Source organism: Salmo salar, chromosome ssa11 (genome assembly GCF_905237065.1).
Source record: "Salmo salar chromosome ssa11, Ssal_v3.1, whole genome shotgun sequence".
In the NCBI taxonomy this organism is placed as follows: Eukaryota; Metazoa; Chordata; class Actinopteri; order Salmoniformes; family Salmonidae; genus Salmo; species Salmo salar.
The window spans coordinates 75,858,235-75,871,040 of NC_059452.1; the positions used below are offsets into that span (position 1 = coordinate 75,858,235).

Genomic DNA, 12,806 nt, shown 5'->3' on the forward strand with positions numbered 1-12,806 from the left:
AATAGACTGATGAGTTTCAGAAGAAAGTTATTTGTTTCTAGCCATTTTGAGCCTGTAATCGAACCCACAAATACTGATTCTCCAGATACTCTGCTAGTCTAAAGATGGCAAGTTTTATTGCTTCTTTAATCAGAAAAACAGTTTTCATCTGTGCTAACATAATTGCAAAAGGGTTTTGTAATGATCAATTAGCCTTTTAAAATTATAAACTTGGATTAGCTAACACAACGTGCCATTGGAACACAGGAGTGATGGTTGCTGATAATGGGCCTCTGTAGGCCTATGTAGATATTCCTTTACAAATCAGCTGTTTCCAGCTACAATAGTCATTTATAACATTAACAATGTCTACACTGTATTTCTGATCAATTTGAAGTTATTTTAATGGACAAAAAATGTTTTTCTTTCAAAAACAAGGACATTTCCTAGTGACGCCAAACTTTTGAACGGTAGTGTATACAGGTATATCCTCCAAACACCGGATTCAAGGGCATTATCACTTTTATAAAACGGGTTACCAACATATTCAAATAATGATTTACATATTTTCATTAAAAACGTTATTTTGATGAATTTATTCATACCATTTCATCCTTCCACAATATATAGTCCCGACACAAATCTAGGGTTGCTACCCAAGCCGGCTGGTCATTTGTTCTTTCGGTTCGGTTGCCAGAGACGCGATCCAGTCGTTCAGTCTAAATGTTCCATTGCCATACCCGCTGGCAAAGTTCTGCTTGCTAGCTAGCCAACTACGGCTAACTTACAGTCACGTCAGAATAACAGCAAAGTAGCTGTGTTTGCATTTGTTTAAGCTGTTTTTTTGTGACATTTATTTGGATACATCCGTGACAATGAGCTAATGATGTACGATTTCGCCTGGCACAGAAAAATGTGCTCACTCATCAGGACACTGTTGTTCAGAGGAGATGGCCACCAACACAGCTAACGCAATCACTTCAAACTGGAAAGAATAGCTGCACTTCATTTTACCTTTTTTCAATTGACATTTCTTTGTCTATATCGATAAAAATGATGCCAGCTGTTTCATGATTTCAACTGGCTGAGAAACGCTGCCAGCCTGTCTGTCTGTCTTGTCCCGACTTCCGACACATTCATTATAATGGGACAGCTGGAGGTCGAATTTGAATATTGAAACAATGTTGCAAATGCCAGAGAGACAGACTGCAAGGTTTATACAAATCTCCGCTGCTGAAAACAAATGTTAGTCTAAAAGAAGTGTGAGATAATGTCTAGATGCTTTTTATAGTGGAGATCAAGTTTATAAATTTAGCAGGTGGTAACTTGTGGAATAGACACCGCCAGGAATGCAGTTTTAATCAATCAGCATTCAGGACTAGACCCACCCGTTGTATAATGTACTTCAAACAATGTGTATGCAGGTTGCTAAGGATTCAAACCTTCTCAAACAGCCTAACTCATACTCACCAGTGGATTAATGGACTTTACAGTGTCCTGCTATTCAAATAATGTATATATATGATATCATTAGGCTGTAGGTATTTTTAGATATAGGCCTATTGTAAATGTGTGTTATTGTATCGTCACCGTCTTTATTGCAAAATAAATACAAATACACACCGAACGTTAAGCTACTTATTCATTTGACAGAGGTAATAAACTGCCCATTGATCAGCAAAGCAATTGATAAAACATGACTGTGTTGGCAAAACAAATGTTTCTGAGTGTATGTCAATATCACACGTAAGCTAATGGTTACAGAAATCAGGGATACAGACAGGCTCTGTAGACCTCTATATATATATATGAGTGACTGTGTCCAATACACCACCACCTGGTGTTATGTTGGGTACCTACTGACCCCAAAAAGATTTTATGAAATGAATTGTTAAATAAAAAGGTTTAAGGCAGGCGCCACATTACTACAAGACAAAACAGCTCACTCAATCAAGCATGATGGTCTTGTAAGTATAAAAGCAAAGCTTGTTTTCATATAATAAAAAAATATATATAAAAGGTAGTGGAATGGGATTAAGTGTAGTGTGTGAAGAATCCAATAATTTACCTTATATGCGGTACAAATCACATTATTGTGGGAGCACCTCCTCTAAGAGTATGAATTAGGCATACACATTGTTTGAAGTACAGTAGAATAACATAGCTACTGTAGTAGTCAAAGCTGTGTGCTGGAAAACCTTGGTAGAGCATGGGTGGAGTTGGCATTGTGATGCTCATGTGAATTTCCTTTCTTTTTCGACTTCAGACCAATGCCTACTGCTCACTTAAAACTTTGTTTTTTGTTTTTAATAGATACAAAAGGGCCAGTAAGTAACGGTACAATTGTGAAGTAGATTCAGATAGAGAAGTGTTGATGCTATTTCACTGTCCATGGTGCTGAATCTTACATCAGCCGCTCTCTCTTCATCTCCCTCTCTCCTTCTCCACCCTCCCTTTCTCTGTTTATCTCTCCCTCTCTCTCTCTCTCTCTCTGTCTCTCTGTCTCTCTCTCTCTCTTCATCTCCCTCTCTCCTTCTCCACCCTCCCTTTCTCGCTTTATCTCTCCCTCTCTCTCTCTTTCTCTCTCTCTCTCTTTCTCTCTCTCTCTCTCTCTCTCTCTCTCTCTCTGCCCCTCTCTCTCCATCCCTCTCTCTCTGAGTACATTTGGGGCATCTCTGGCCGGGAAGATGCATTGTAAATAACGACCGCTGAGATATGTGGTGCTCGATAGAGGAGAGATAGAGCAGGGGAGGAGGAAAGGTATGGGAGGAGGTTGATTAATGGGGGAAGGATTCGAGGAAGGGGCCGACAGGGCCCCTCAGTCCTGCCACTCAGGGGCCGGATCAATCTATTCTCAGGCCCCCTTTCTCACATCTCTTCCATATTGTTTAATGTGACACATTCTCACCCTCTGGCTTTCAAACAGTTAAATGTCCAATCTACATAGCTTCAGGCTCAAGGGCATGTTTTAATAGTCAGTTGCTTATCAGTTACTTATGATTCATTGTTACAATGATCATTTCTATATCTTCCTGAGATACAGTATCAACAGTGTGGGATTTGTTGCAAAGAGGATGCTATATTATCTGTAGCTACAGATTGTACACTGTTGCCTCTGAGAATATTATCCTGTATATGGAATTGTTGCTATAGTGAATCTGAAGGACAGAGGGCCTGTTCACACTCAGATTGTACAACTGATGTACAACGCATTTAACACAATGGTTGTGTGTCATGTCCTGACCAGTAAAAGAGGTTGTTTGTTATTGTAGTTTGGTCAGGGCGTGGCAGGGGGAGTTTGTTTAGAGTGTTTCGGCGTTTGTTGGGCTATGTTCTTTGTTAGTCTATTTCTATGTTAGTTCTAGTATGTCTATTTTCTATGTGGTGTTTATTGGGTTGACCTTCAATTGGAAGCAGCTGCTCCTAGTTGCTTCTAATTGAAGGTCCTATTTAAGAGGGGTGTTTTTTTCTATGGGATTTGTGGGTAGTTATTTCCTGTTTTGTGTTCGTGCACCTGACGGGACTGTTTAGTGGCGTTTGTTGTTTTTGTATACGTGTTTCTTTTGTTTTCCTTCTTTAATAAAATAAGAAGATGATTTTACACGTTCCCTCTGCATTTTGGTCCAATCCCTACGACACCCGTGACATTGTGATACAACTGATGGGCCTACATTAGTTGTACAAGTTGAGTGTGAACGAGACCCAAGAGAAAAACTGGAATGGGTTGAAAATTGAGATAGGAGAGAGTGGCAGAGTGAGAGACAGAGATGGATTGGGGGAATGGATGGATTACCAGAGAGAGAGAGATGGCTGGGGAGTTAGGGAGCTACTTGCATTGTAGATACAGTATCTCCTTGTGATTGTTGCCTCTAGTCCATTAATTCTGGGAATGGTCTTGTGTCGTGTGTGTTCCCTCTCCGGCCTCCGGCCTCTGCTTGTTAGGGCTCGTTAGGGCGCACACCTGTCACCAGCGGTACGTGCATAATGACACTCACCTGGACTCCATCACCTCCTTGATTACCTGCCCTTTATATGTCACTCCCTTTGGTTTCTTCCCCCAGTCGTCATTGTTCCTGTTTCATGTCGGTGCGCTGTTCGTGGTTCTTGTTTTGTTCATTTATTTATTAAATGTGTTCACTCCCTGAACTTGCTTCCCGACTCTCAGCGTACATCGTTACACCTTGTCAGTCTATCATCCATTCATCTACACTGCCTTCAGAAAGTATTCATACCCCTTGCCTTATTCCACATTTTGTTGTGTTAGCCTGAATTCAAAATGGATAAAAAAATATATATGCTCACCCAACTACACACAATATCTCATAATGACGAAGTGCAAACATGCTTCACCTTTGGTTGTGATTACAGCTGTGAGTCTTTCTGGGTAAGTCTCTAAGAGCTTTGCACACCTGGATTGTACAATATTTGCACATTATTATTTAAAAGAATTGTCAAGCTCTGTCAAGTTGGTGGTTAATCATCGCTAGACAGCCATTTTCAAGCCTTGCCTTAGATTGTCAAGCCGGTTTAAGTCAGAACTAGGTAACGAGGCAGCTCAGGAACATTCGATGTCATCTTGGTAAGCAACTCCAGTATATATTTGGCCTTGTTTTTAGATTATTGTCCTTCTGAAAGGTGAATTTGTCTCCCACTGTCTGTTGGAAAGCAGACTGAACCAGGTTTTCCTCTTTAATTTGCCTGTGCTTCGCTCTATTCCATTTATTTTTTATCCTAAATGATTTGTATTCAGGACATAAAATGTATTTCTTTGCCACATTCTTTTCAGTTTTACTTGACTGCCTTATTGCAAAGAGGGTGCATGTGAATATTTTCATTCTATACAGGCTTCCTTCTTTTCACTCTGTCATTTAGGTTAGTATTGTGGAGTAACTACAATGTTGTTGATCCATCCTCAGTTTTCTCCTATCACAGCCGTTAAACTCTGTAACTGTCTTAAAGTCACCATTGGCCTCATGGTGAAATCCCTGAGCGTTTTCCTTCTCCGGCAACTGAGTTAGGAAGCACGCCTGTATCTTTGTAGTAAATGGGTGTAGTGATACTTCAAAGGGATTTTAAGTGTCTGCTTTGCAAGGCATTGGAACACTTCAATGGTCTCTGTGGTTGAATCTTTGTTTGAAATTCACCGTTCGACTGAGGGACCTTACAATTATTTGTGTGTGTGTGGGGTACAGAGATGAATTTGTGTGTGTGGTGTACAAAAATCATGTTAAACACTATTATCGCACACAGAGTCCATGCAACTTATTATATGAGTGGTTAAGCAGGTTTTTTCCTCCTGAACTTATGTAGGCTTGCCATTCCAGCATTTCATTTTTAATTCACTAAACTTAAAGACATGTTCACACCATAGAATGTGCACAAGACTTGAGGGAAAATGCTGACACTGTCAAAAATGTGCTATGCACATGCGTACTCACGCATGACTCTCGTACCTTACACAAATTTGCAAAGGGGATTGCCTCCATTGACAGGTACATGGGCATCTACTGTGGATCATCAGGCTCACTCAGATGGACCTCTACTACAAGTCTACTACGAGTCTACTACAAGTTCTGTGGGAATATAGTATATATAACTCTGGTCAATGTGCCAATGCTTAATTGATCCATGTAGACGACATCAACTGGACTGCCTGCCGACCTGCACTGTGACTAATTCAAACAAACGTTCTTTCTGGCCAACCGTTCAGGTATATTCCACCCTCCCGTTTGTTGACTTTGTAATCGTGTAATCACATTTGGAACATTCTGAACACACGCCACTTCCAGAAAAGATCCAATTACTTCTTGGGTTAATGAATGAATGGTGTTTGTTTTGTTTACATGTGCTGTGTTTTGGTACCTCTTTGTTTGCGTTCCCCTGTCACTGTTAACGTTAAGATCTAACTTTACCACATACCCACCCACACACACAACACACACACACACACACACACACACACACACACACACACACACACACACACACACACACACACACACACAATCAGGCATCAGCCCAATCACACACCTGAGCTGTTCCATTCCCACTCAGACAGCCGGTGAGTCTAACAGCCCTACAACTGGAGTCTCAATGGTCTCCAATCACAGGCAGAGATGTTCAGGGACAGCACAGAGTACTTCTCTCTTCCCTTTCTCATCACCCATGTGTCTGAGCACTGAGCTGTTTCCCCCTGTTCCCCTTCAGCTCTCAGTTGTTTTATAGGTCCCTTTGGACACAGCGGTAAATACACAGGGAGTGGCGGAGTGAGTGAGTGTGTGTGTGTGCGTCAGTGTGTGTGCGCTCATGTGTGTATGCCGGTTTAAGGAACCTGCCAAGCGCAGCCAATTACCAGGAACAATTAGCCGTGTTTTCACTATAGGAGCCAGGACGACACCGTAGCCCCCTAAAAAGCTGTTACGCTGGGAAACAAGGGCAGACCGTTTTCTCTTCGTGGCATAAAATCCATGGGCCCTTCTGGAGGCTCAATGTGGAACCCCAATGGTCCCTACCACAACCCCTTTATCTGAGACACAAACACACACACACCATTACTTCCCCAGATTACATTATTTTAAAGAATAGGTGTATTGTAGCTCTGGTACACACACACACACACACACACACACACACACACACACACACACACACACACACACACACACACACACACACACACACAGTACTGGTAGTGTAGCGTGTTCATATAGAATGGGGCAGTCAGTATTTTCATTAGGGGGATTTAGGTTTTTATGCTCTTGCCTGATTGCTGGCTGTATATTACCTGGCTTTACCGTTTCCTGTTTTCTCCCTGTATTTCCCGTTACCAGCCATTATGTCCTGTAGCTGTGGGCCTTACTGATGCACTTCATCAGGCTCTGTCCCAGTCAGCACTTTCCTGCTGGGACACAACACATTAGGACCACTGCTGCTGCCATTGTAGAGCAGCAATGCTCTATACTACTGTTGTGCCTTTATTCACAGTGGGAACAGTTTATCCCCCCCCTCCATGTCTCCTCTTCGCTCTTTCCCCTCTCCTCCCTTCCCGCCCTTCCTAAGTGCTACTCTACCAAACTCTCTCAGCCCTTTTCCATTTCCATTTAATCTAAACGCAGTTCATTTTCCGCTTCCTATTCTCTTTCTTCTAAATTTAAAGGAACATTTCTGCGCCAGGCACGGTGGCACGCACCACGAGAGAGAGAGAGCCTGTTGGATCTCATAAATCATAGGAGTACAGACTTGGCAAAGTGGCCCACAGATACACATCTACTCCCATACTCACAGATACACAATATAAAGGCAATTTCTATATCTCCATCTCCTCCCCCTTTAGAATACTGATCATGTTAGTGCCAAATAGGAATTTCAGGTGTAATCTCTGGTGACAGAATGGAGGTAGCTAGCTAGCTAACACAAGATTTTGTTCTGGGTCCCGAGATTATTCAGGTGAGATTGATCAGTTTAGAGGTGTTTGTAATGGCACTTTCATATGCAACTGTGATTGCTTTGACTGCTCTCCGTCTTGACCCAATCAAAGCCCCCACAATGTAATGTCTGCTGCCAAACCCTGATGAAGGCTACAGACGACCGAAACGGTTTGACTTTGAACAATAAAGAAGCATTTTTTATCAACTCCCACTGTCCTCCAAGAGTTGCTGAATTTGGTTTTCTCTTTAGTTTGCAATCTCAATTCATTCACGTTGGTTGGAGAGCAAGGTTCCCAGATGCTCAGGGGAAAGCAGACTATCCACTAAGTTGACACTTTAGAAGAGTTTTTCATCCCTTTTCTCAGAGGTGGCCTGAAGCCTCTGCATAACTGTGTATTAGGAGCTGACTACATTTACATTTTAGTCATTTAGCAGACGCTCTTATCCAGAGCAACTTACAGTAGTGAATGCATACATTTCATACATTTTTTTCCCCATACTGGTCCCCTGTGGGAATCAAACCCACAAACCTGGCATTGCAAACACCATGCTCTACCAACTGAGCTACACTGTAGAGACTAGCGCTCCTAGTACTCCAACTATTTATTGTCTTCTCTGCAAAACGGGCTGTATTCGTAAATCTTCTCAGAGTAGGAATGCACATCTAGGACGGGCACTCCTAGCTCTGAGATGCATGTTACGTACAGCCGTGGGAGAACAGTCTGAAATATATGGCTTTTTGAGGATCTGACTGTACTACGGAGGAACAGTAGGATCTTTTGACACTCTGATGCAGTCACCACCCTGCACAAACATATGACTGCATCTACAGCAGACTATCAGAAATCAATGAGGCACAACTCCGTGTTCTTTTCTCAGTGCAGCTAATGTGTGCGTTACTGTGTGCATGCGGGCATGATTGATTACCAGAAGGATCTGTATGTATATTGTGCTTTGAAGCGCTGGCTCATGTGTGAATGGATGATTTGGATGATTTGTGAAATATTTACTTTTTCATCTGACTATCTTCTCTTTCTCTAACCCCTCTCATCCACCCCTTCCTCTCCTCTCTCCTCCACCCCTTCTCTCCTTTCCCTAGGTGTTGAAGGGCAGTAAGAAGCTGTCCCTGTGGGTGCGGTCGGTGGGGCGTATCCCGGGGGGTTATGTCACTAACCATGTGTACACCTGGGTGGACCCTCAGGGTCGCAGTGTGACCCCTCCCCCTGACCTCCCAGAGCACCGCAGTGCCACCCTGAGACGCAACGACAGCCAGCGACGCAGCAACATGCAGCTACTGCAGGAGGGAGACGAGAAGAAGGTGAGCCGGTAGTCAAACACACACGGTCGATCCCCAGTTGGTTGGCTGGCAGGGTGAAAGGTCACTGAACACACAAGTACCCACCCAGATAGAGTCCATCCACAATATCGCTGGCCTCTGGAAAAAGGCCGTAGTTTAGTGTAATTTAGTGTTGGGCGTTTACACAGTGTTTCCAGATGCCAGCTGTTCAGGGCCTTCACATGGATCATAATGTTTTATTGTTGCGACAAATGCTCTGCTTAGCCAATAATAACTCACCAACAATAGCCACAATAGCTTCTCAACTCACTGTATAAAACACACAGCGTTCAGAATCTTAGACAATGCTGGAATCCGCATATTTCTTTTCTCTCAAATCTCTCTCTTACCCCCCCTTTCCCCCCTCTCTTTCCCCCCTCTCTCTGTCAGGTGAACTTGGTATTGGACGATGGCCGTTCGCTGGGTCTGATGATCCGGGGGGGGGCAGAGTATGCCTTGGGGATCTACATCACAGGAGTGGACCGGGGCTCTGCTGCAGAGTGTGGAGGACTCAAGGTAACCACTGACGTGGGCTGTGTCCCAAATGGCACCATTTCTCTATAGTGCACTACATTTGAGGTCACTAGAGCTGTCCATGGTGCTGAATACTGTCCTGGGCAGTTCTCCTCCTCTCTACTTTGTGCTCCCTGTTTTATCTATATTCTCTGCAGTGGGTATCAGGTGCACAGACTAATGTTTAATAGCGGGAACCGGGTCACCAAGATTTAAAGAGATTTCCTGCCCAAACCCACTCCCGTTTCCCTGGATAAATAACAGTGAGAAATATAATTATAATAAATAATTTCTATGAACAGCATGACATGAAATGGAACTGTTAAATTATATGCCATGTCTAAATCTGGCTTCTCTACGGGCTTCTTTGCTCTGCTATCTGCATGATCAATCATCAATGCTCAGGGTGGGGACAGACAGCGCATCTCATATGGAATACAGTTCACAATGCATGTGTCATCTCATCAGCTGGTAACTTTTTGTCTTGTGACAGATACATTTGCTGCAGCATAGTCTATGGTACAGTAATATTAAGACTAGTAATATATCTGAATGCACGTTTAATTTACACATTTCCATCTGGCTTTCGGGGGTCACCTTGTTTTTTTATTGTAAAGATGATATATATATATATATATATATATATACACAAAAGTATGTGGACACCCCCTCAAATTAGTGGATTTGGCTATTTCAGCCACACCTGTTGCTGACAGGTGTATAAAATCGAGCACACAACCATGTAATCTTCATAGACAAACATTGGCAGTAGAATGGCCTTACTGGAGTGCTCAGTGACTAGGATGCCACCTTTCCAACAAGTCAGTTCGTCAAATTTCCACCCTGCTAGACCTGCCCCGGTCAACTGTAAGTGTTGTTATTGTGGAAACATCTAGGAGGAACAACTGCTCAGCCTCGTAGTGGTAGGCGACACAAGCTCACAGAACGAGACTGCCGAGTGCTGAAGCACGTAGCGTGTAAAAATCTGTCCTCGGTTGAAATGGGTTTCCATGGCCGAACAAGCCTAATATCACCATTCGCAATGCCAAGCGTGGAGTAAAGCTCGCCTGCCTTTAGACTCTGGAGCAGTGGAAACGGGTTTTCTAGAGTGATGAATCACGCTTCACCATCTGGTAGTCCGACGTACGAATCTGGGTTTGGCGGATGCCGGAGAACGCTACCTTCCCGAATACATAGTGCCAACTGTAAAGTTTGGTGGAGGAGGAATAATAGTCTGGGGCTGTTTTTCATGGTTTGGGCTAGGCCTCTTAGTTCCAGTGAAGGGAAATCAGCATACAAACAGCATACAATGACATTGTAGATGATTCTGTGCTTCAAACTTTGTGGCAGCATGTTGGAGAAGGCCCTTTCCTGTTTCAGCATGACAATGCAACCCTTGTACAAAGCTAGGTCCATACAGAAATAGTTTGTCGAGATCGGTGCGGAAGAACTTGACTGGCCTGCACAGAGCCCTGACCTCACCAATGCTCGTGGCTGAATAAAAGCAAATCCCTGCAGCAATGTTCCAACATCTAGTGGAAAGCCTTCCCATAAGAGTGGAGGCTGCTATTGCAGGAAAGGGGGGACCAACTCCATATTTATGCCCATGATTTTGGAATGAGATGTTCGACGAGCAGTTGTCCACATACTGTAGTGAAAATATACAGTACCTCTCAAAAGTTTGGACACAACTACTCATTCAAGGATTTTTCTTTATTTTTTAAACTATTTTCTACATTGTAGAATAATAGTGAAGATATCAAAACTATGAAATAATACATGGAATCATGTAGTAACCAAAAAAGTGTTAAACAAATCAAAATATATTTTGTATTTGAGATTCATCAAAGTAGCCACCCTTTTCCTTGATGACAGAGTTGCACACTCTTGGCATTCTCTCAACCAGTTTCATGAGGAATGCTTTTCCAACAGTCTTGAAGTAGTTCCCACATATGCTGAGCACTTGTTGGCTGCTTTTCCTTCACTCAGCGATCCAACTCATCTCAAACCATCTCAATTGGGTTGAGGTTGGGTAATTGTGGAGGCCAGGTCATCTGATGCAGCACTCCATCACTCTCCTTCTTGGTCAAATAGCCCTTACATAGCCTGGAGGTGTATTTTGTGTCATTGTCCTGTTTAAAAACAAATTATAGTTCCACAAAGAGCAAACCAGATGGGATGGCTTATCGCTGCAGAATGCTGTGGTAGCCATGCTGGTTAAGTGTCTCTAAATATTCTAAAAATCACAGACAGTGTTACCAGCAAAGCACCCCCACACCATCACACCTCCTCCTCCATGCTTCACGGTGGGAACCACATATGCGGAGATCATCCGTTCACCTACTCTGCGTCTCACAAAGACACGGCGGTTGGAACCAAAAATCTCAAATCTGGACTCATCAGACCAAAGGACAGATTTCCACCGCTCGTGTTTCTTGGCCCAAGCAAGTCTCTTCGTCTTATTAGTGTCCTTTAGTAGTGGTTTCTTTGCAGCAATACGACCATGAATACCTGATTCACGTAGTCTCCTCGGAACAGTTGATGTTTAGATGTGTCTGTTACTTAAACTCTGTGAAGCATTTATTTAGGCTGCAATCTGAGGTGCAGTTAACCCTAATGAATTTATCCTCTGCAGCAGAGGTAACTCTGGGTCTTCCTTTCCTGTGGCGGTCCTCATGAGAGCCAGTTTCATCATAGCACTTGATGGTTTTTGCGACTGCACTTGAAGAAACTCTGTGAAATATATAGTTTCACCGACATATTGTTGCATTTTTTTCTGCTTTATGCGAAATTGTTAAGAATAATATAAAACCAGTCTGCACACCACCAAGGTGAATTGATTTAGTCTCGACTCTTGGTTGACAGTGTTGGTGGATGGGTAATGTATTGATGCTCGAGTGCCAAATCAACACAAACTTGTTTATATTTGTCTTTGTTACTTTATTTGTCTTTGTCTTATTTTTGTATATATTTTTATATTTATACAGTTTTAAATGTTATGATTATTTATTTGTGTTGTTCCAAATGTCTGAATAAAAATTACAGTTAGTGCAGAATGGTGCTTTTTGGGGGGGAGCAGGTGGGTGGGGGGGTGGGGGGAGGGTTCGCCCAGGGAGCCAGACAAGCTTGAACCGCCACTGCTGTGGGTGGAGACCATTGAGACTCCAGTTGTAGAGCTGTTAGACTCACCAGCTGTCTGAATGGGAATGGAACAGCTCAGGTGTGTGATTGGGCTGTGTAGAAAGTCCTCTCTTTTAAGGCTGGCTCTCAACTCTGCCTAGCTTTATTACTCTGCAGAGAGCAGAGGTGCTGAGGGGATGGGCTTTCAATTCACAGCTCAGCTTCTGGAACACTTTTCCTGGGTCACCTGACCTCTTCCAGCCAATCATTGGCCTACCTAGGGTAGCTGAACCTACAAACAGTATTTCTGAACTTCTTAGTTGTTCCTAGGAGGGCAGGTTGAGAAGGTATCTGTAAACTCCTGTCCTCCATCACAACTCAGCATCTGGACCTTTCCACCAATGGACAATCCTCACCTGGGACTTTCCCCA

At 43.1% G+C, this 12,806-nt stretch overlaps 1 protein-coding gene across 2 annotated transcripts in view; it reads left to right on the forward strand.

The window, feature by feature from the left end:
* Positions 1-12,806, forward strand: part of whrna (whirlin a) — a 122,749-nt gene that overhangs the window by 48,203 nt on the left and 61,740 nt on the right. For both annotated transcript variants that reach the window (XM_014128373.2, XM_014128374.2), the window contains exons 2-3: positions 8,506-8,724; positions 9,133-9,258. In XM_014128373.2, the coding sequence (XP_013983848.1) occupies positions 8,506-8,724; positions 9,133-9,258 (345 nt within the window). The remainder of the gene's footprint in view (positions 1-8,505; positions 8,725-9,132; positions 9,259-12,806) is intronic.